The 25183-nt window shown below is 39.2% G+C and overlaps 1 protein-coding gene across 3 annotated transcripts in view; it reads right to left on the bottom strand.

The window, feature by feature from the left end:
* The window catches only part of LOC107590898 (protein quaking-A), an 86551-nt gene extending 67308 nt beyond the window's left edge, over nucleotides 1–19243 (bottom strand). For all 3 annotated transcript variants that reach the window (XM_016279839.1, XM_016279841.1, XM_016279840.1), the window contains exon 1: nucleotides 18852–19243. In XM_016279839.1, coding sequence (XP_016135325.1) covers nucleotides 18852–18996 — 145 coding nt within the window. In that variant the 5' untranslated portion in view covers nucleotides 18997–19243. The remainder of the gene's footprint in view (nucleotides 1–18851) is intronic.
* Between the last annotated feature and the right edge of the window lie 5940 nt (nucleotides 19244–25183).

The following is a 25183-nucleotide window of genomic DNA, read 5'->3' as shown; positions in this document are numbered from 1 at the left end:
TGAAGAATCATGTGACACTGAAGACTGGAGTAATGATGTTCAAAATTCAGCTTTGCATCACAGAAATACATTATTCTGTATACAAGTATATATAAATATATAGTATACTAAACAGAAAACCATTACTTTAAATTGTAATACCAGTAATACTGCGCAATATTACCGTTTTGTTCTGTATTTTTGATCAAATAAATTAAGGCTTGATGAGCAAAAGATATGCAATGTTTAAAACATTAAAATAGTAATGTTTCCAAACTTTTGACCAGTACTAGCAGAAAGAGCATCACAGTTTCAGCTAGTTTATACCTCCAAATTCTGTAAATGAAATAGTGCTAAGTCGCTTAGATTTTTCATATCTTGATTTTACTGGCTAGGTAGCTACTGTAAAAACACTTTTTGGTATTTACTAGTTAAACTTGAATCCCACAGATCAAATATATTTAGAATATCAAAACTTAGATGTAGTCTTTGGGCTCAAATGCAGCAAGTGAGGCTTCAGAGAAGATGGAGGGGAATCCCCCAGAGATTGTGTGGGGGAGGGTCATTTTTAGATTTCTGTTTTATTATTATCTCACCTAAATGTTTGTTCCAGTCTGTGGTTTGTTCAGTCAGTGTATTTGTTTTTACAATGGTATAGCCTAATTTAGTTGCACAGTATATTACACACAGCACAAGGAAGTTTTAACAATTTTTTGTAATATTCATGTAATTTACATGAATACATACTAAGATGGACATTTTGATATTTTGTGTGCAGGATTTAAGAAATGATCTGTTCATGTTATGGAGGAAAGCACAGTGCATGTAGGGGGTGTGGCCTCAATAGCCCTGCAGTAAGCTGTGTGCATGTCATTGAGCAATGTATAGGGTAGAAATTAAACTGAAAATGCATTAAATCAGGTTGTTTTAACCAAGATTATGCTGCAAGAATTGTTCTCAACTACATTTAAGTCCCCAGTTCCTGCAATTTTGCAAATTTCCCGTTTATTCCCATTAATTCACGTTAACTCCCATAAATTCCCATGGAAGGTTTCCAGTCTCGAAAATTCTCGGAATTTTGCAACCCTAGTTATAAGTATATAAAAAGGTTTATATAAATATATATAAATGCTATCCATAGCATCGGCAGTCAAGGAATAGAGAGGTCTGAATAAAAGGTAAACAGGAAAAGGCTGATGCGAAGACAGAACACTTACTGTGAAACCTGCTGCTTTTAGCACTTCAGCAAACATCGGCAATCCATCTGTCTGAGGACTAGTTACCTAGGAGCTATTAAACAGACATTTATAGTAATGAAGCAAGAGTGAAAAGATGAAAGTCACATCTTAACTGTTATCAGTTAAAGGGACAGTTCACCCAAAAATGAAAATTCTGTTATTAGTCACTCATCCTCGTGTAATTCCAAACAACTTCATTCCAAGGAAGATCATATTTAGGGGGAAAAAGTCATTTTGGACCTGATTGACTTTTATTGTATGGACAAAAATATTTTGGACAAAATATTGTGTGTTTATCTGTCATATGGATTCCTGCATTATGTCAGAAGGGAATAACAGCTGTGATATTTAAATACACCAGTATTATTACAGTCAAGCACATCAGCTTTTCAAATATCGGAACAAACGGGTATAAACCTGAGCACAGTGAACAAGCCTTGGTTTCAAGGGTTTGAATTTACCATTTCTCTTAAAAAACCCTTAATTGATAAGGAAGGGAGGATAAAGCGGAGCGAACAGCGAGAGTTTAAAGAAACGGTGATTCCGCTGGTACTTTAGTAGATGTTGCACAAAAGGATGGAGAGCGCTCAAAGCTCTTTAAGATTAAAATAAAAGAGAGAGGTGCTTGAGATGAAAGTCTGCTGATGTACAAGTTTTTCCACTTTGAAGCAATGCACTTCAGCTATCATAAAGCACAGCTAGCCTCTGCAGCCACAAGATTCCTGCTTAATGCATTCTCCGCTTTATTCAAGCTGCAAACTACTTTCTCAACAGACAATTCAATTCTGCACTTACATTCCAAACTGAGAAAAGAGGGGATTCTTTTGGGTGGGGAAAGAAAACAGGGCCTTTGGAAAGTGCGCACGCTTCTTATCAAAATGTCCACACCTCTTTTTGAAAGTGTAAAATCCTTTGCCTCCAAAACCAGAATTCAGTATATTTCATTGCTGACGGCCAGCAAGTAAATATCCTTTCAGAAATGTTTGCTTCATGCATGAATTCTGTGAACTCAGCACTGCATTTCATGTTTTGCCAGGGAGAATATTTTCCTGCAGCATTAATATGGCTCTTCCAGAGAAATATGCTGCGGAGTTTAAAGAGATGCAACAGCTTGTCAAAAATCAGGTGATGGGAGCTTGTTTATGCAGGTACAACATGCAAGAGATTCTCAATTTCCTTGAAGCAGTCCAAATTTTTCATGTCATAAAGAATTAAACAGCAAACACTTGATACTGCAAAAACATCATTACGTAAATATGCTATACAAAACAATTCAGACTGTGAATAAGAAATAAACAAAAGTTCTGCATATGTGTGCGTCCATCCCAAACGCAACTTCCCGGTCTCTCTCTTGAAACCAACACGGAAGTGACTAAAACTGCAATTCATCGACTGGCCGCTAAAGGCTGGCTCCAAAAGGGAGTCAGTCCCATAGACTCCCCATGTTAAAATGCCCAACTTTACAGCAGAAAAAAATATGTTTACATCCTGGTACAAAAAGTGGTTTTGGTCTATATAGCTAATTTTGCCCTTCATGATAACTGTGAGGGGTGTGCATTTTTTTTATAACTCATCTGTTTAAATTATATTAAGCCTTAAAGTTCTGCATAATTAAGGGTGTGGCCACTTGAGTGACCGGTGGATTGCCGCTGTGGTCACCACCGTCGAGCTAGATGGGCGTGGTTTCAGCAACCAGCTCCCGCCTCTTTGCCCATTTTCGATTATCCGGCAGCCAAGACTGCGATAGCCAGCTCCGCCCACTTTGAGCTTCAAAAACGCTCTTCAGAAACCTATGGGTGATGTCACGGACACTACGTCCATGTGTTTTTACAGTCTACGGTCCATCCCCACCAGGAAGTAACTTGAAAAACTGTACAATGGAGTAATAATCAGATTTTTTCTGTTTATTGCAGTTTCTCTACTTTAACTGACAAGAGGCCCAAAGTAAAAACTGCTCAGAGAACCAGATTTTCACAGAGACTGTCTTCTGTAAATATTAGAGCAGAATTCCATAAATAAACATTCATTATTTTGGGCAGCGCCTCGGCTCCCTGTCAGGAGGAAAAGAAAAAAAGAAAAAAGACCTCTGCTTCTGAGAAAGAGGAAGGGAGAGGTGAAAAAGTCAAACAGAAGAAGAAAAATCTCTGTCTCTCTCATTCAGAGCTTGCATGGTTGGTGTCGTCACGCACCAACTCAAATGTAATCAGTTGCCAGAGACTGAACTACAACACTCCCACTGAATCCCACAACCTACAGAAAAGAATTTACAGAAAGGAATTTAACAACTCTGGTTCAAGTTTTGGTTTTCACTGAGTTTGAACATGATTATTGCAATAAATCCTAAAAGGTTCACCCAACAACACTGATTACTTGGCCTCATTTTATACTTTGTATTTTTTGTTGTTGTTGTTTTCTGTTTGACTGATATTTTGAAGAATGTTTTGGTTGTTTTTTTCTTCCATTGCATGGACAAAAAAATAAATAAATACAGAGTCATTTCTCAGCATCTACTTTTATGTTCCACAAAAAATTAGCCATGGAGGTTTGGAACATCTTTAAAGTGAGTAAATTAAAACAGCATTTTCATTTTTGATTGAGCTATTCCATTACGTATTTATATTAGATGTTTAAGTGAACAATTAACAAAATGTAATCAATCAGTCAGCTAGTGTTTTTTTTAAATATTGAACAAGATCCAGGTCTGAATTCCAACACTCGAGTGCCGCTTGCACCCAGTGCTCGATTTGCGGGGGTATGTCTGCAAAGTGTCACACTGTAATTGTTCTGCTCAATTCAGTGGAAGTCCTGGCCGATGCTGAAAAGCACCAGCATCAGTTCAGTGGAAAAGAGGTAGTGAAGGCAGAGGTGGGGGCTCTCAAATGAGCACACAATCACTGAACACTCCAGAATGCATGAGAGGCTCGTTAGTCAAGTCTAGACACACCACTTCACTAACTAAAAGACCAAAACTAAGACTTGAAAGCACGCAACAACTCACAAACAAGTCCCAGATTCGCATTTTAATGGGAAAACAGAGTGTTTTGTTTTAAGCCAGGGACTGAATGGAAACAGAGATGGATTCAAGTGCGTCTGCAGTTCTCACCGGCCATGAGGAAACACATCAGCTGTATTAGAAACTTCAACACGTCATCAGATGGGCAGAGGGGAAAAGCATTTTAGAGATAGAAGATAATTTCAGAGAGAACCAACATGTCTGATAACCAACAGGTCACAAATATTATACATGTCCCTGCCAACAACAACAACAACAGGTGTTTCTAAGTTATATGATATCAGAAAGACTGAGGATTAAAAGATTAGAAAGCTGGACATTAGTAGTGGAATGAACCTGATCCCTGACCTAACACACACTCCGATCTCTCCTTCATGATGCTGCGCATTCCCAGATTGTCCTGCTGCAGTCCGGGTTTTGGCAGAACTATTATGAAGAGCTAAATTTAGCAGGGAGGCTTGTCACACTTGATGATATGGTGCAGGGTTATAGAGTAGAGCTGTTGGGGAGGGGGTGGGTTTAGGTTATCATTCAGGACGAGAGCACAACACAGTTACTGCGGTGGTTTAATGGCTGCCCGGCAGGGTGCAGGGTCTAACCACAGCCTGTAGATTACTCTTACACCCAACCAACATGCTGCACAGGGAATCCAACAGCTTCAAAGTCTATGGTCACAAGAAGAGGCTGGTCAAAGCTGGTGTGTTCAGAAACAGGCGAGTTTGGAACACTGGGGAACAAAAGAACTGACACAGCCCGGCCGATCCAGCCAAATACACATGCATGCACAAGCGTTTTTTCTGTATCACTATTCAGCCTATGCTGCTGTTGAATCACTGATGCAAAATAAAAAAAAATTGAGTTGTGAGTTTGTAGTTTAAACTAAATGTGATTGAAGAGACACCATGATATGATACCAACGAAATAAATAAATAGACAACACTGTCTATTGCATTATTTTTTACTGGATCAGGGCTCCAGACTGCGTCCAAATAGTCGCATTTTGCGACCATTTTTCCTGCTGGTGCGACTGCAAAATTTTTATATAATTATATTTAAAATTAATGCACAGGCGATTTCGTTAATGGCGCATCCAGTCAGTCTCCGTTTTTATGAGAAACATCAAACGGCGAACGAAACTGAAAGCATAACGAAGGTGTGCGCAGCAAAAATGACACGAATATTGAGGAAACAATGGATGGTTTTCAAGCTAAAGTAAAGTAAAAGACCGCTTCTTAAACCAGAGAAGGTGAACATGTTGGTATTCTTGTGGGAAAAAAAACATGCAAGCACTGTCACCGACCGCAATTTTAGTTTTACTTTCCTTTTTGTTTTCATTTTGAAAAGCTTGTTATCTTTGCTGTTTACCTCACGTTATGCTATGGAGGCTCACTTTTATTTTATTTATTTTTTATTTGATTCCTCAGTGTTTGCTATACGTTCTGTAATTTATTAGTCGGTATATAATACAGCATGTGGTGTATGCCATGCCTCATCTTATTCATTTTTGTTAAACATTTTGTAAGCCAGTTTGTAAAAGAACGGGTTGAATGTTAACCACTTTCGTTTCCATAAACTATGATAAAAGTTCACCAGCATGCATTGATTAATCCCATGTTGTGACACACACAAAAAATAAAAATAATAATACATTTAAAAAAAAATATTGCGACCAAATCATGTGCTTGTGTGACTAACTTTCTCAGTTGGTCGCACAAGCACATGATTTGGTCGCAATATTTTTTTTAAAATGTATTATTATTTTTATTTTTTTTGTGTGCGACCAGTGGGAAGAATGAGTCTGGAGCCCTGTGGATGGATTTTACTTTTATTAAAATAATTTTGAAATTTTAAAAATAAAAAAAGTGGCTTTTCACCAGGGTTAAAATAAAATTGTTGCTTTCTACACCAATCGGTTAAACAGGAAAAATGTGTCGGTCAACCAATACTTTTCTTTTTCTCTAAACTCTCCAAGAACTACGAGCAGACAGACCAATATGCTTCAAGGACTTCTTTATCTCTCACACTCTCACTCACACACACACACACTGGAAGAACAGATGTTTCTGGAATTAAACAGGTTGTAGTAGAGATAAGATAAGCTGATTATACTATTTACAAATTTACAGATAATTCACTTAATTTGCCATATGACTTGTTGACTGTACTCCATCTGTGCACGCACACACACATACTCTAACAAAGGATCTTCAGCAGGATGTGGATCAGAGGAATAACAGGAAGTAAACGGAGGATGCTGAACTGGTGCAGAAAGAAAAAGCCATCGATGTTTTAACAGACCATCAACTGAGTTCTCAAGAATTCCTGAGAGCGTGTGACTGTTCAGAAAAGAGGACCCTGTGAGATCAGTATGATCAGATCAGTAACAGGCAACACGGAAAAAATATACACTCATATCATGGTTTTTACTAAAGACTAGTATGAAGATTAAAGGGGTGGTTGATTGCGATTTCACTTTTTTAACGTTAGTTAGTGTGTAATGTTGCTGTTTGAGCATAAACAATATCTGCAAAGTTACAAAGCTGAAAGTTCAATGCAAACGGAGATATTGTCTTTTAAAATTCTGTCAGTTTAATGCCTACAAAAACGGCTGATAGGAACTACAACGAGTTACTTCCCGGGTTCGTGACAACACAAACCCAGATAAACCCCGCCCTCGGGAAAAGGCAGCAAAGGGGACGAGGCCATGTTGCGCTGCTTTAGAGAAGAGGAAGAGAAAACTAGCGGTGCACGTAAAAATCTATTCATATATGAATAACGATTCTGTCTTCTAACGAATTCTAATGGATTCACAAGATTCAAAATCAATGTTCTAAAGCAGCGGTTCTTAATACTGTTCCTCGCATCGCCCTGCTCGGCACACACTCTGCATTTTAAAAAAACGAAGCATTACCACATGTTAGACTGCACCCCATAAACACAATTAAGCCTAGAAAACAACCACTGAACCACCCCTTTAGGTTGGGCATTAATTATTTATTAATTCCTCAGGAATGCCTTCATTGCCCCCCCCCCCACCAACACACACACACACACAGAAAATGCAGTAAACTTGCTAAACAATGACAGGAAGAACTGAATGCTCAAGCAGGAAGGAAGGAACCAGTCAGTAAATGTGCTAAGAGTAGACAACCAAACACTTCCTTCCTCCTGGACAGGACACCTCCCTTATCCTCATGAAACATGGTAACAATCTTGCTTAGTATGACAAACCAAAAACAAAAAAAGATCAAAATGAGCTTCTTTGTTCCCTTTTCCATTTAAAACTGAACTCATTCAAAGTTTTCTTTAAATAACTCACTGTGGTGTTGAAAACACCAATATTAGCACTAATCGCTAGTGGTGTGAAGAGCAGAACTGATCTGATTCTGTGGTTTGGGCTCTGGTGGTTAAAAGCTAGCCATGGCAAAAACCGCCAGCTTGCGCGTCTGCATTGAACTATTCTTCCTTTTCATAATTTCTTATTTTTTCCTGTCCTCTAACAGTGCGAGATGGAGTGGCAGAGCTGCATTCCTCTGCTTTTAATTAGCAGGAAATGAGGGCAGCCAATGACAAGGACCATTTACACCAGTGAACGAGAGAGAGTGAGATCTCAAGGTGCTAGTTTCACTATGTAAGTGATCTCATAAGAGATGCCTGGGGACACAGGATGGCAGACAACACGAAGTGCCATCCTTCACAGGAGTAGTAATGACAGCAAAGCACTCTGGGTAACAGCGCCACAACAACAGAAGCTTCTAGACAAGCCTGAGCATGACCATGTGCGAGAGGAAGGAGACTGTCTGCCAGTCTTGAAGACATATCTATATATTATAGAATGTTTCTCACTCCGGCACTTTGGTGGTTCAATCTAATGTTTAGGTATCCTGTGCTGCCCATGTCACTAGACGAAACCTGTACCAGGAGCGATAAGGTAGATATTTATCAAGGAACTTTCCAGTCATGCAGTGCAGATCAGCAGATGAGCAAAACCAGTTCATTGGCATTCTAAAGCGAAACTCTGCTTCAAAATCCAAGGACCAATCAGAGAACAGCGCTACCCGGAGGTTCTGTAATTAAAATGAGGGTGCCTACAGCAACTAAGATAAAAACAAATATTTACAGAAATGCTGTGCATGTGTGTGAGAGAGAATGGGAAAGAAATGTAAACTGATTGAAACTCCAGCATTAGACGAACACTAGTAAGATGGTCTTCACACACAGGGCAAAAAAACCCACAAGGAAACAAAAACAGATTTGCAATGTTGTGACTCCGCATCAGTCACGATGAGTTCCGTCCACCGCAAGCTTTAAGCTGATGGTCTTAAGGACAGGAACATAAATATGCAGATATAATGGAAAGAAAGTGTAACATACTAAAAGCAGCACATTCTGCTTTTATTTTTGTGAAAACCATGACACATTTTGTTCAGGATTCTTTGATGGATAGAACGTTCAAACAATCATCATTCATTTTAATGTTCTGTTAGTCTAGCCCACGAGATGCGCCGCTGCTGCGTTATTCATTCAAAATATTAGAGAAATATAGAAGCTAAATGTGGAGAAACCAAGCCATTCACACAGAATGCATATTCAGAGCATTTTTTAGACTGACAAATGACTGCTGCACTCGCGTCTCACACAAGAGATGTATAGAAAGTCATGCAAAGTTAAAACAGTTAAAACTTTTAGAAAACACGTCACGAATTTGTGGAGGTTTATTCCTTTTCGCTACGTCTCATGTTTTTAAATGCAATCTGAGTGAACGGCGCTTCGGCTCTTTGGATTAAGCAATGCATAAATACATGATGCTGTTTTGTTCATAATTGTTTATGCAATGTACGAAATTTTTGTTAATTTAGACGTAATGCACGTTTTTTTACAGACAGATATTTCCTTGCGTTGACAATTTAAATGTGCTGCATTATTTTGCTCATTGCACCCTCCTGTGGCCTCGGGATGTCAAAAGTTTATTAAAACCTATTTAATCTGCATTTAAAACATTAGAAATTCGATTTGTTTAATTTTTATTGTGTGTGTGATTGTTAAACAAAAATATGTGTTGTTTGTCTCAAATTGGGTTAATTTAAAAATACAGTGGTTAAATAAATTTTTTTTTATATTGCTCGGTTTAAAAAAAGGTTATAAAAAATGTCAATAATTATCGATACCGAACGATATGAAACGATTATATCGTTGATCAATTTTTGAGCTATATCGCCCAGCCCTAAAATTCTAAATTGAAAAATCTCATACTGACCCATGGCTCTTTAACAGTAGTTCAAAATCCCTTACTACATAAAGCAGGGCTCGCAAAATCGCAAGCCCGACGTCCCGGGGCTATTGTGTTTTCCAGTCGGGCTACCAAAATGCATCACCACTCTGCCCGACGGGCTATCTTAAATACTCAGTTTAAACATTTGATATGTCATCTATGTTGTATTCTGAATAAAATATTGAAATCTGAAACTTCCACATCATTGCATTCTGTTTTTATTCACAATTTGTACAGTGTCCCAACTTCATTGGAATCGGGTTTGTACGTTGAATGGTATAAGAGGTCTTACAGTTGAAGACGGAAAGACAAGAGTCGCGATACGGCTGGATTAAACTTCAAAAGGCAATGATGTCATTGAATAAATATAAGCGCTGCACGTTTCAAGTCAAAATGTGGCGCAGATGTCTTTATTTGAATGTATCTGAATGGAACTGACTGTTCTCAGAAACGTGTCGTTGCCATTTTAATTTCATTTGACCTATAATTCGTGATAAAGCAGCGTTTTATCAGCATGAAGCTGCTTTGTGTACAGCCGTTACCAAGGAAACTGCAATATTTCAGCGCTCCTAAAGCGCCACCTCTTGGCAGAGAATGAATTTGCATTTCTAATAAGCCTTTCTTGCGGTTTATGGTCAGATCAATGCAAATATCAACTAATGTTTTTACGCAGCAAACACAGAGTTATAAATGAGAAAAGTTAATGTGCCTTCTAAAAATCTAAACAATTAAGACAGATATATATATATACACGTTTTAAATTGACAATTTATATGCTTGATTTATCCCTTTTCATAAAAATGGTCTAAAGGCTGAAATGCTGTTGTATAAGATTTGTTTTTGTGAAAACCTGTATCTGAACTGTAAATCACGTAATTTTATGGCTCAATACTGTCTGTTACCATAGACATTGTCCAACCCCACTCACACTGTGTTCATTTTACTTGTGCAGCTCTTAAAATGGGTCATAAATGGCCATAAATGTATTTTGTTAAATTCTGCAGATACCCTGTAAAGTTAAATAAAATTCCTTCCTTCATATTTGTCGATATTTGTGTATTGAAAATATTTTTGATTGACATTTAAACGCTGATTTTCTAGATTTAAAAAAAAAAAAAAGTGTCTTTTTTATTTGGGCTAGTTAAATAAATTTTCGGGCTACCAAAATCTGAAGAGTACCTGCCCGAAGGGCTACCAGGGATTTTTACATTTTGTGAGCCCTGTAAAGGCATATTTTTATATTCACAAACCCATTCATACATGTTATATGTATACATGTTGTTTACGTTCTCAAATCTGTAGTGCTCTTCATAATAAATATCAATCCACTAAATCATTCCAATGAGTTTTACACAATTTTCCACCAATGCCATCACAACATCAGACCTGTGTCTGAAAACCCCAACAACAACAACAACAGTTTAAAGAGAATCTTGCCGAGCTACCTGAATAACATCTATTTATTAGCACAGTCATCTGAAGGTCTGTGGTTTGTTGCCACCATGTTAAAATAAAAACACAGGTTATCTATATACAACAGGATGGCACAGCGTGCATCTGCAGCTGCATAAGTGTGTAGAATGTGTTTATGGCTTCCTTTAACTGAAAGAGAATGCTTACACATAGGCGTATATATCGGTCTTATCTAAATTACTTCAGTCATAAAGCCAAATTCATTTAAGGTCACTATCAATTATCTGTGTGGCTAGCTAATGTTGTGAGGTTTGCTGAACATTTAAAGAGTGAAAGAATGCAAAGCCTCACACAATCAGCTTTGTGCTGGTCACACCGGTGGTGCAAAAAAGTCTCAAACAGGAAGCTGTAACCAAGGTCACATCCCATATGCCGGAGCAGCGATGTCATGTGTGTGTGAGAGGGTAATGTTGAACACACAATGCTTCATTGTCCAAGCGCAGACACCCTGTGAAACCACACAGACACTCACCCACCCCCTCCATGCAGGCTGACCTCATTCACAACACATACTATTTGTCTTTCCCTCTCTTTTCAGCCACCCGGTTCTGTTCGACCCAGCCATCGCTCTCTCTCTGTGAACACAATCAATCTGTTGACCCCACTAGTGCACTAAGCCTTCTCACAAAGCACAGTCGTGACATGGTCTTTCCTCTCCCATGATGCACTTTTGTTTTTGACACATTTAAGAGCTAATTGAGCACAAATGCAGCAGCATAAAGAGCTAGCAGACAAAGACAAATCTTTGTGTAGCGCGAAGGGATGGCGATGGCTTCTCTGTTGTGTTTGACAGCGGGATTGATGGAGCCCGATATAACATCCACAGCTAAACAAATCTCTCTCCCGCTCTCCCTCTCTCACACACAGTTGGCTGTAGTGGAATGTTAAAATTACAACAGGTGACTACACTTTAGTGAATAGTCTTTCTGTTTAGCCTTTAGAATACACACACACACAAAATTACAAAAGCTTACACACACACACACACACACAGTCATCTGCCCAGAGTGAAACAGCTGTTCCTATCTGTTGTTAAGTGCTCTAGAAATAATCAATGGTTGCTCTAGAATATTGGTCTTGGTTTCACAATGTTGACGTGTTTTTTTTAAACATGCAGAAACTGAAGAATGTGTTCTGGAATGCTACTGTGTGTGTTCAGAGGAATTACAGTGTCCTAACGACAAGCAGTTTTGTCTGTCCACAATAAACATGAATATGCTGTATAATGACAATCACATTCACAATGCACTTTGTAAAAAACATACTCAATTTTTATGGCTGCTGACATGATGCATACACTACCATTCAAATGTGTGGGACAGATTTTTTTTTTCCAAACAAATGAATAGTATATTTATGAAAAGTGACAATCAAGACTTGCATTGTTACAAAAAAAATCCATTCCAAATAAATGCTGTTCTTCTGAACTTCACATTCATTAAAAATACTGGGGGAAAAAAATAATTATATGATATAAAAATAGATATTAAAATATTTAGAAGAACTGGAATAAATTACATTTTAAAATGTTTTGTTAGCAGAAATTAGTCAACATATTGGTTTGGAGACTCCAATTTCTGCAGTGAAATAAAGCATGCAGTGTTGCCTATCTGCTGCTGAGAGCAAATTGGAAGTGAATAGTTGAAATCACAGGGTGAGACTATCAAACAGAACCATCTTTGGCCGAGGCCACGGTCCACGTAGATCAATTCAAGGACCATTTTCTAGCCCGTAAGAAATAAGCGTGATCATAATTACGCCTAATTAAAGCATTTAAAGAGACAGAACAAACATTAGACGGATTCAATTGCTTAATGAATGTGTAGATGAGCGCTGAGGAATACTGCTGTCTGATTTAGCCAAACAATTCCTCTGTTGCTCAATTAGAGAATGCGAGAACTCGAGGAAAATGCAAAGGCAAACAACTCCAAGCTGCTGGTTGTTAAATGGAGAAAAACAGTGCAAAAATGGCATGAAAGAGGAGTGTGAAGGGGTGTGGAGATATTTCAGGCAGTTGTGGAATGTGAAAGGGTGAGGCCCTTCCCCCGCTCCGGAACAAGAGAGAGAAAGAGAGAGGATAAACACCAACCGCTCCTGGACAGATTTTCTTAACCACAGTAAAACTACAGACACGCATGCTATAAAGCATGACTTTCTGCTTTTTGGTTCTTATGAAAAGGACTCCTCCCCTTCCAAAAACACTGAATCAGTCTGTTCCTGTGCGAGCTGGCCCATGAAAGCCCTGCTGTTCTCCTACGGGAAGCACATGAGCATGAGTGTAGTTAGGAAGTTAGTGACCGTGCCTGAGTCATTGCATCAGCTTAAGCCTATCACGCTCTCAGCTATGGTAGCCAAAAGAGAACTTGTGATCTGGTTCAAGGAGAGCCAAAACTGTTCCAACGAAATAAATTCTTCACTGCACGCGGATGGAAAAGTTGTTGAAGGGTGTGTGCTGGTGTCTGTGCGGCGTCAGGCGGACAGCAGTGCTGGCAGGGCAGAGTCTGATAAGAAACCCCTAAGCTTGTGAGAGAGACCCCCCTGATAAAGGGGCACAGCCTGACGCACACAGACATGACTTTATCAGGGGCCACACAAGGGCCAAGTCAGGGGCCAGTCCACACACACACACACACCACCACCACTGGGCGGGGGGGGATAAGCGAGACTCCTCTGTTCCCAGCACTAACCCTGTCAACCTCTTCCTGCTATCCAATTTATCACCGCCCCGCAGGACACAGAAAAAGAGAGAGAAACAAAGATAGAGAGAATAAAATTATCTGCACACTCACTCTACTGAACCCTGGCTCGAGCCGAGTACCTGAGCTAATGGATCTAGCTAGCTAATTAAAGTAGATGCTGTAAGGGGTCCCACAGGTCCCAGCCTGTAAGAATCACTTCCTGTTAGCACCTGGAACGACCCCAAATACGAATGCTGCATCTAAACGTACTGAATTTAATGAAGAAATCACTTCTTGATCATCGATGAAGTGGGGAATTGGTACTAGTACAGCTTATACACTGACCAATCAGAATCAAGATTTATATTTATTCTAGAGGACTGTATAATAAATTCAGCTGTATAAAAAAATCAGGTCATACTTTTTTGTTGTTGAAAAATGAATACTCATTTATTCAAGGATGCATTCAATTTACTAAAAGTAACAGTAAAGACATCTATAAAGTTACAAAAGATTCTGTTTGTTCTTTTAAACTTGATATTCATTCAGAAAAAAAAGCACAAAAACTATTAAGCATGGGTGTGCCTCACACGTCCCGAAAAGTGAAGCTTTTTGATCGCCCCCCCTGGTGGCTGGCTGCAGTACAGGTCATAAACCCCGCCCTCTCCATGTAAACGAATGGGACTCGAGTCAATTAAAAAAAATAAATTACACTTCCAATACAATTTTCCGAAAGATGGTTTTGGTCATTTAAGGTAGCTGTTATCACGCTGATATATGTTCAATTGTTAGTTTTTGTGCTAAGTTTGATTTTAGCTAGAAATTTGATGCTGTAAAAACGGGGAGTTTGATACCACGGCTCCACCTCACGACACTACTGCGCAGACTCCGTCTCCAAACGAATCTCTACTGCACAGACTCGGGCTCCAAATTACGTCATTTACTCAAGATGGCAGCGGCCATTCTGAGATGCTTTGGCTTCACTTTTCTATAGTGGAAGGAAGTGGAGAGACGCGTCATCCATCTTTTTTTACAGTCTATGATTAAGCAGCACAACCGTTTAAAACATTAGGAAATGTTTCATAAGCATCAAATCAGAATGATTTCTGAAGGACAGTGTGACACTAAAGACTGGAGTAATGGCAGCTGAAAATTCAGCATATATTTTTCAGAGCCACAGAAAACAAACCATTTCAAGAGAGAATAATTTCCTAACAACCTGTATGACTGTGAGAAATCAAGATCTTAAACCTTGACTCGTTCCTTCCATCGCTGTGTCCATTTCTGAACACAGCCTGCATTGAGCTCTGGCACTGGACTCAGCTGCCACTGACTTATCAAAGACAGCTCTAAAAACACCCACAGGGTCACCTCTGAAGATCACAAGCACGCTGCAAACCTGTCTTTCTCTCGTCAGCCTGACACACACACTCGAACGGTGTGGGGAGAGGGAGGGAGAGCAGTTGTCTTGTGCGGGGAACAGAAAGGGTGACGAGGGAGAGGGTGTTGGTTTTCCTTTGCCATGACAACAGCTGCAAACACACACGATCCATTCGAGTTATGAGCGTTTGTGCACAGCTGTCATGCGAACTCTTACAAGACGACAACTGAGAGAGCATTCCCACATTTCACCTCCAAACCTCCAAACGCCATCTCTCTTTCATCCAGCAGAAAAGTGTGAAGACTATTATTTACGCATTGAACACTCCACAATAATAACAGCATAGGCGTAGCTTGACGTTTGAGTTTGGGGGGGCCAAACCGAACCGGTGGATTTGGTCAGACGTACTTTTAAACACTTTTTAAGTTTTGCTATAGTAAATCTACATATTCACATACAGCAGTGGCAAGTGCGTGAGGTTCTCATGGTAACCACATACATTGCCCACGAATTACAGCTGCGATTCTATTTTGCCACACTAAACTTGGCAATAAACACGATTAAAATGCACAATAAATATATCGGTCAAAACGATCTCAAAGGAGGCTTTTATTAAGCAAATCAAGGAGTGAATTACTCATCCACTGTTTTTAATTTGTTGGGCTTGATTCAAGTTAATGCACAATGAGGCGCACACTTTTTATTTAGTCTTACTGAATAGACGATAAACAGTTTATATTCTAAAATCTATTTAAAGGTTGTGTTCTGTGAAAATTAAATAACATTAGGATGTAAATGGTCGGCATAAAAGTAGTGTGCGGCTAAACCGGCTGCGTCCTGTGGATCCCCTTTATCTGATTGTCCAGGTCCGGAATCATTAAGCACGGCATTAATATCTTCATCAGAGTTTTTCCATTGTCTCCAGATTTCTCTGCAGTTCGTGTATGTTGTTAAAAACGCAGAGCATCATTTTATTCCACACAACAGGCAAGCATTACAGTTAAGTCTATTATCCACCAAAATGCAGATTCGTCATGTGACAATTCTAACGCAAATGAGATTGAGGGAGACGTTAAGTTTGTTTTGATTTATTAATTTACTTACAATAACAATTTAAAATGTATTAACTTTTACATATTCACTTTTACATGTAGTATTAACTGCATTATATGCAATTTTACTTCATAGAAAAAACTTTATAAATAAATATTTAGTAAAACTCTTAAATCGCTATGGGGGAGCCAGGCCCCCTGGCCCCCCCACAAGCTACGCCCATGAATAACATTCATGCTTACTGAAATACCTAAAATACTATCATCCGTCTAACCTTCTCAGCTCAATCTCTGCTAATGCATTTTTCAAATGATCTGGATTCTTTCTCTCTGATCTTAGATCAGTGCAATACACAGAAAAGATGGAGCGCACGTCCTTTCTAAAACTCGTGACAGACCAACACATCAACCAATTTGTGATTATTCACATCAATAACGTTCTCCGCCAGCTTTGCAGATTAATATTGCACATTTTCCATCCTCAAACACGTTTTTGGATTTTAATAAATATTATTCATTAAATATACATGTTTAAAATGGCATTATATCACCCTGCTGTCTAGACATCAGTATCAGGCATAAAAAAAAACATATCAATCTGATGTAAAGCAGAGGTCAGGAGAGATAGCAGATGCTGTGTGTAGCTGTACAAATTTCCCTCCCTACGCATTAAGTCTCAGTATTTACCGTTACAAATACACAACTGGCACCACATCACCCTGAGCTGCTCATTTGCATTGCCAAATCAGTATGCAAATTCAGCTGAGCGCAGCAGAGATTTTACACCTAGTCCAATCCATGTGCGTGTTCAAAGAAATGTGTGTCAGAGGGGAAAAAAAGAAAAAAAGGTAAGGATGAAGTTGTCCTTGCGGTTTCAGCTCATTTTTGAGTGGATTGAGGAGAACAGATTACAGCAAGAGAAGAGCAAAGTTCAGGTAAACAGAGCAGAATGAGTCCAGATACACAAACATGAGGCTGTATCACTGCAGGAGGAACTAACACCTCACTGTTTGGTGTCAGAGCACACAGCTTCATGAGAATTCTCACACAGAGACACTAAAGGACCAAGAAGAAGACTTCTTAAGGAAACACATCTGTGCCATTTACGTATATAAGAGAAGAAAAAGCCCTACTGTAGATGTAAGAACTTCAATAGTTTGGTAGCTCATCAGTGTCTACATACTAAAACTAAGATTAAAGAAATAGTTCTTGCAAATTTTTTTTAATTCTAACATTTTCTTACCCTCATGCCATTCCAAAGCTATTCTAGACTTGCTTTCGTGAAACACAAAAGAGCATAATTTGAAAAATGTGTTTTATTTTCATTGTTCAAAAAATATTCTCTGTTGAATAAATGGCAGAATTTTCATTTTTGCAAGAACTATCCCTTTATAACGTGCTTTCTCCTATAATAAAACAAAACTAACAAACAAAAATTTAACTCCATATTGAACAAAGAAAAAAAACAAGTCCAGCCGTTTACTTGGCAGAAGTTCAGTTGTGCGTCTGGAAAAGTCAAAACCAAACCCCTCAAAAAACCCAATCTAAAGTGTGGTTTCTGGGGTTGTGTGTCAGAATGTGGAGCTGTGATCAGTCAAACCAAACTCGTTTATCCGGTGACTCACAGGGTGATTTAGCAACGCGTTGAGAGAATACAAGCGCAAACAAAGCTGATATTGGTTAACATTGCGGCAGATTTTGCGGCTGCTCGTCCCTCTTTGTTACAAGACAAACAGAGCCGCGTGTTTGCAAGTCAATAGCACGAGCTTTCTTGCACTTCATGAAATTAATAAATACTGTGTATTTGTGTGTGAGGGGGAATTCGAGCCTCTCCGTATCGGAACAGAGGGAGATTAGAGCCTGACTATAAACTACGTGCATTTCAGACAAACAGCGCGTGTAAATAAACGCACAACATGCGTGAAGAGAAATGAGTGACGGTGCAGATACACAAGCTGCATTGAGAGAAACCTGCTGCATTTCACAGCCACGGACACTCTTTCTCCTTCACAGATTGCATGGTAAAAATTTAGCGTTATACGTTAAAGATGTGCGGAATAAAAATAACGTTAGTTTATGTTGTACTATTGACACAGACGTGTATAGCTAAGTGCGTCTCTCTCTCACTCTCCATAGGGCGCATTCATGCAAAACTCAACTGAATGCCTCAGGAGGAAAAAAATCTTAATCTGCAAACAAACAGCTAATTGTTCTGATTAAATCCCTTGTGCGGAGTACAGATATGAATATTTTGTATACCCGAGTACATAACCATATAATAAAGCATTTTCAATCGAAAAATAAACGCAAAGTTTCTTGTGTGCAGCTACTAACTTTGGCTAACGTCACTCACACCCAAAAACAAGTTAGGAACCGTTGAAACGACTAGTAATATGTGATTTACAACACGAAATAAACATTTAGGGAAAGCAGTAAACTCTTGAAAGGTCTTTTATTTGCTGCTAAAGAAGTGAAAGTTAGTAAATATGACGACGGGTAAAAGTTGTTGATTTAGCAGACTGCTAACAGCGCTAACGTTAGCGACCCTCAGACACGAACTAACGGGGGGAAACACTTTTGAAAATTGGTTAAATACCGTCCAAAAGGGGTTAAACGTTTAGAACCAGACCCAAAAACGCAAGTCTACTTTAAAACTGAAACCATAACCGTTGTTTAGAGTCTCTTTTGCTGAAGACAGATAGTTTGTGAAGTTGTGAAACACCACATAACTTACACACTCGCGGTTCGGGTTTACACACACGTACCTTCGTCCAAGAGTCTCTCCAGGTGTGTGAAGATGCCGCACAGGTTCGGTAAACTAGTCATGAGCTTCTTCTCGTTCAATAACTGCATGAGATAGTCGGGACTCGGCCTCGGTCTCTCCTTCACCTCCATCTCCCCGACCATCATCTTTGCACGCAAACGCTCACAATCCTTCCCCCAGAAAAGAAATAAAGAAAGCACAAAAGAAAAAAATAACGGTGCAGATCAAATCCCTCGTTCCCCCTCCAGGCTGCGGCGACCCTCTCCGGATATAAGCGCTGATTTTAAGGTGCAGGCTCTCTCTTTCTTTCTCTTTCTCTCCCTTCGCTAGAGTCGCGCGATGTGAACTGGCTGGGTTCTCTTCGTTGTACTGAGCTCGCGCTACCGCTCAGGACTGAGGAACCTCCGAGAGCGCCAGACCCGCCTCGCGCGCATTGGCTGCATGCGCGACGCGGACGCGCCGAGTGGCCAATCAGCGCATAGCTCTGGAGAGGCGGGGCTAGTGTTTTAACCACATGAATCAGCGCCTGAGATGATGGACAGAGATCAGAGCCAATAGAATGCAGGCTCGTGAATGCTAAGAATCACCGGCGGGGATGATACATTGTGAAACGCTGTGACAACATATCTGTGACAACAAGTGTTTGCCTTGTGTGTTTTCAAAGGGCTTGGCATTTCATGGTGTGTTGCTTTTTATAATTAAACCGTTTTATGTGTGTTTTTGATTTGCACAGTCGGTTTTGCCGTGTAATGTGATTCACTGTTTGAGACAAGAATATACTTCACGCAAGTATTCATCTGCAAACAAACAGCTCCAAAAATTCCAAAATGCGTCGGCTCGCAACTTCATTGCCGTATGTTTCTGGCCGTAGAATGTAAATGCAATTTTTAAAATATACAAATCTTGTTGGTGTTATTCAGTATACAACGATCCTATAAATATTAGGTCAATGGTTCTCAGCCTTTGTGACTGGGAAATATTCTCCTGTATTTAAGACAACGCTCACTTCAAACTTTTTTTTTTCATTAACATAAATTAGGAGTATTGGTATATTAAATTAATTAATCGTGATTAAATTTGTGATTCCAGACGTTTCAAGAACTGCATGTTCGTTAATAAATAAACAAATACTGAGTTAAAGGATTAGTTCTCTCAAAAATGAAGATTTGTCATTGTTTACTCACCTTTAGTTTAACACCACAGCTTCATGGTTTCTTCACTAGTTGTGGATTTATTTTATTATACTTTTATAGGGTTACTTTTATTTCACTAAGTATCAATCCAGTAGGAATGTCATGTGGTATGAAAATGAACCTTGAGAACTTTTTTAATAGCTTTGTTTTTTGACCGATCTTGAGAATTCAAGCTGTTCACATTGAAGAGAGAGAGAAATTAAAAATGAATATAACATCTCCAATCACAGTTTCACATTCATCAGTATGGAAGACACAAATGTGAACAGACGCTATATCAGCTTGGGACTTCATGCTCAGCTGACCTCCTCCAAATCCTATCCACATGGAAGATAACAGGACACAGGACACAGGACACATTCCTTCAACTAGAGACATCACACAATAATACCAAATATTTACAATCCAGAAGAGGAGATATGTTATGATACACACACAAAAGGTATTAGCTGTCACTGGGACAGAGCCCTGTAAAAAGGTACCAATATGCCAATATGTAGCATTTAGGTCCTAAATATACCTGTTAGTGGTAAATAAGGTACAAAGGTGTACCTTTTGAAAAGGTACCACTCCAGTGACTTTTTTTTCCAAAAATGTATTTTATGGTTCCAGAGTGATTGGCTCCCAATAATGGCCAGATGCACATGAGCAAAAATGCTGAATGCAAGTAGCATTTTTACATATATGGGAATGATCCAAGTGTTACAGACCTCATCATTTGTTCCATACAAATATATCCATATGATTCACCATGCATGCTCCTATTCACATGACTCATCATCCTTTCTTTAATCTAATTTTTCCGCTGCATCACCTTCTTAGTATAACAGAATGAAAAAATCACCAATTTCTGAAGGCAGCACAAAAGATTCAGCATTTATCTCGGTCTTAGATAAGAATTCTTTGCTCTTATCAACACTGCCACATATCTTTTCATTTTACTAGGCACCACATCTGAGACAGGCCACACGTGTCTGCGTGCTGCTTGTGTGTGTGTGTGTGTTTTGTAGTGTGAGATATTAATCCCCGCCCAAACCCTGTATTTTCCTCCTCTATTAATAACACGGGTTTCATTCTACAATTAATCCAATTAACGACACTTTAGATAAAAAGTGAATATGAAATCAGGTGGTTGTGAAGCAGCAGGGAGCAGAGACGGGAGGGAGATGGGGCTTCAGAGAGGGCATCAGTCACGATCCCGTGGTCAGCGCCAGCAGCTGATTAGAAAAGCAGTAGGTGGCATGACTGTGTCTGGAATATAACGTGAGCTCCCTCAATGCACAGACACTCTCGAGTTATTTTGTCTGAAGAAAGCTTGAAGGCTTTGAGTATGAAAATAATACAAAAGCATAAAACAAAAGCGATTATGTGTGGGTGCAGGAACACCAGAGAGTTAAATCTGGGTCAATTGTGAGACAGAGAGAGAGAGGAATCACACATTGTTAAGGTGAGGCGAAGAGTGGGACATTCTCAGAGTGTGTGCATGAGTGTCATTGAGTATTTATGGGAGTGAGTGTAAAAGCATGTATAAACATAACACATGCTGATGACTGTTAAATACACAAATTATTGTATGTGCCGGTCACATGTTGGGTGTTGTTTGTTGAACTGGGGCGCTGACAGCACTGATGGATCCTGTTCTCTCCACCCAGTCCAGCGCAGTGCAGTATAATCTCACCGTGGGCCACCACGTCATTTATGGCTCCCCAGGGGTCTGCAGTGAAGATTACAGCAAACACACAGTCCTTCATCACTCACTCGGGGTCCATGGCCTTTATGCCACACGTGCCGACACACAGTTTCTCCAAGACAATACTTGAGTCAATGACACATAAGAATGTTCATGGTAAAGACAAAAAAACTAAAACTCAAATCAAAATGTATTCAGACACCTTCAACATTTCTCACATTATCACAGTTTATTCGCTATAGTTTAGAAATTGGTAATAAAATATGACAAGAACTCAGAGTTAAACTGTGTCAGAACAAATTCATCTTGATAATGTCATGCAGATAACTTTGATAGAAAGGTATGTAATGAATTAGGTTGAATAGTTGTCAGCTGTTAAATTTAAGTACACAATTAGATAATACCAATTTAGGTCAACCAATTACCAAGCAATGCTTAATTTTGTTCAGTCTGTGGTGTAAAAAGGTTGCATTAAAACGCTTAAGAAAAACATGGTCAGGTCAAAGTGTCTGAATAATTTTTGGTGCCAAATTTTTATAAATTTTACTGGTAGTCCACTGTATGAAGAATTTTTGGATATAATATGTCACAGTTTATTTTATTTTGCTATCCTCACTTACATAAATGAACTATAGTGTCCTGAACCCACTAGTAAAATAAAAAATAATATCTGGTGTCTGAATAATTTTTGGTTTGACTTCCTATTCATGTTTGTTCCATTTAATTTTGAAAAACGTTTCAATTTAATAGCTCTTGAAGAATTTTTAACAAAAGGTTTAAAATATTTATTTTTCAAGGTAAATTGTTTCGTTTTTTATTTAAAGTTAATTTGGTGTAATCTCGACCATTTAATATATTATTTATTCATAAATAATGTTTAAAACACTCTCAGGGGAATTCACAACTATTTTACATTTTGGCAAATTGGTTTGAAAATGTATTAATACGTGCTTATGCTCCACTGAGGGCTAGGTTTAGGGGTGGACATTCATGCTTGCTTGCTTGTTTTCATTATATTATGTTTAAATTATTTGAATTCATTATTACATGAAATAATATTTCATCCTTTTAATGAGGCTTTTTTTAAAGATTATATCAGTATAGTATTTATTTATACAAAAAATAAATAAGTAAAAGCACTAGAACATGATACATCAACATTTATTTTGATGCAGAATTGATATTTGTGATTAATCAAAGTAATCAAAATGGAATGCAATTCAAAGGACTGCACAGAACTGCTGTACATGCAGGTTTTAAAAATACATTTTAAATTTCCAGGTGAATGTGTGTTTATATGTGTGTGATTGGTTCTCATGGTGGTCCAAAGGATAAGGACAGTGCTTGTTTGTGTGTGTGCAGAGCAACGGCAGATGTGTTTGCGTCTGATAAGAGCATCTGGCTGAGGTAGAGGAGGAGCGAGGATCAGACAGCAGAACCCCGTCGATCCGGAGCTAGAGAGAGGAAGATCTCTCCAGTCTCCTGCCGAAAAACCATCGGCCTCCTGTGAGCCTTCTTCAAAACACACCATGCGCTCACACGCTACACACCAGCACCACTTTAAAGAAACTCAAACAGTCCGATATGAGAAAAGACTGCTCAACGAAACAGCTCAATTCTGCTGCTTGGAGAAAGACAAAATGTTACGGAAGTTCAGAATTGCAAAGATGCACTGATGCCAAGTTGAAAAAGCATTCACGACCCATTTTACTGCAATAATCTGGTGTATTTATTACAGAATCTGGATTTGGAAAGATTAAAAATAGGGCGGGACTTGATTTGGTCCACAAGGGAAATGATTGGATGGTGAAAAGTGGCGGGGTTGTTACATTTTGTAACATGTTTTTGTTTTCTTCACCACATCTCTGAGGCCTATAGGAGTCCAAATCAATGACGTTTTTGAGTCAAATTTTGGACTAAAGATCAGAGCTCCAGTCCGTTCCGTGGAGTGGTAGTCTGGGGTTGAGAGGTGTGGGGGACACCTGAAGCATGAAGTCACTACGAAATAAATCTCCATTGAGCTCAGGGCTTTGCACATGCTCACTGGCTGGCATTGGGTTTCGTGCGGCCCCTGGCAGATGCGCCGAACAAGAAGAATAGATCCCATAGGGCTATTTATTCCTGCTGCTCCCTTCGCTTTCCCTCCCTCCCTCCCCTCTGCACTGTTGCTCCTAAGAATCTGGCATTCTTACACTCTAATGTTTTCCCTTCCCTCTGCTCTCGCATCAACATCTCCATCCTTGTTTTATACCGATATCATTCATCGATTCACCTGAGAGGCAATTAGTTCCGAGCCAAATCAGGCAAATGAAAGGAACAGTTGATCCAAAAAATTTTCCCTCATGCTGTTCCAAACCTTTCTTCTTTAAAACAAATATGTCTCACTGTATTCTGTCTGCTCAAGGAAAGTTGTATTGGACCCCACTGACTTTCATTGTAGGGGCAAAAAAAAGAGTTAAAATATCTTCTTTTATGTTCCACAGAAGATAGAAAGTCTTACAGGTTTGAAAGAATAAGAGTGAGTAAATGATGACTGAAACTATTCCTCTCACCATCTCGGTTTCTAGGACTCGAGCTGGGACTCCAGGTCTCTTTATTGACCCCGGTTGTTGCAGTAAAACTGATTTGAGGGCAAATCCGGCCTCAATTCCCCCTTGTGTCTGTTCAGAGCTGTAATTTACAGGCGTGTGATCAAATCCAGATTGAACTGAGTTCAAATGTTTCAGAGATCTCAGCGCACTGTAAACATCGGCTCATGGGACTCACTTTTAAAAACACACCAACACTGATTTTTTCCCCCAGCAGCTGCTAAAGGAAATACTTTGGCAAAACACTGCACATCCTTCATGTTACGGTATGTTCTTATGACGGCATGATCCACTAGCGTCCGAAAGTAATATATATGGGGTGATTATGGGGGCCTGGTGTCTAAAGAACAGCTCAGAGCCCTTCTAATAATCCCAGAAAGAAGGAGATCTACAGATGGCTGTTTAATCTGATTGTAAAAGCATTAAGTGAAAAGACTCAGAGGACATTATATGCCATAAAATCACTATTCAGTGAAATAAATAAACCAACACACACTCAAGGCGTCTGATTTCACAGGTAGGAAAAGATAGAGGCTGTTAAGCATGAGGGAAGCCCCCGACTGAGTGTGTGCGTGTGTATGCGCTCTGATAAATGAGCGTTTCATTCAGACATTGTGTTTGCACAGCCTGCAGCTCATACAGGTTCATGGCTTTCAAAAGCACATAATGTTGCTATCTAAATACTTGCTATCTGTCATGTGTTATTTTGTGCACTCTCTATGTCCCTTCAGGTCCCTTCCAGTGTGAGTGTAGATATGTGTGTATATGAAAGTGTGTTTCCTTAGGAATCATCACCTTCAGAGCTAAGACCAGAGACTTTCAGTTCATCTATGTTAGCTTTTGGTAGTTTTGTTTCACCACT

This window comes from Sinocyclocheilus grahami, unplaced genomic scaffold, assembly GCF_001515645.1.
Source record: "Sinocyclocheilus grahami isolate Dianchi unplaced genomic scaffold, SAMN03320097.WGS_v1.1 scaffold134.1, whole genome shotgun sequence".
Taxonomy (NCBI): Eukaryota; Metazoa; Chordata; class Actinopteri; order Cypriniformes; family Cyprinidae; genus Sinocyclocheilus; species Sinocyclocheilus grahami.
Note: the sequence above shows the minus strand (reverse complement) of the source record. Positions and strands in the feature narration are given on the sequence as shown.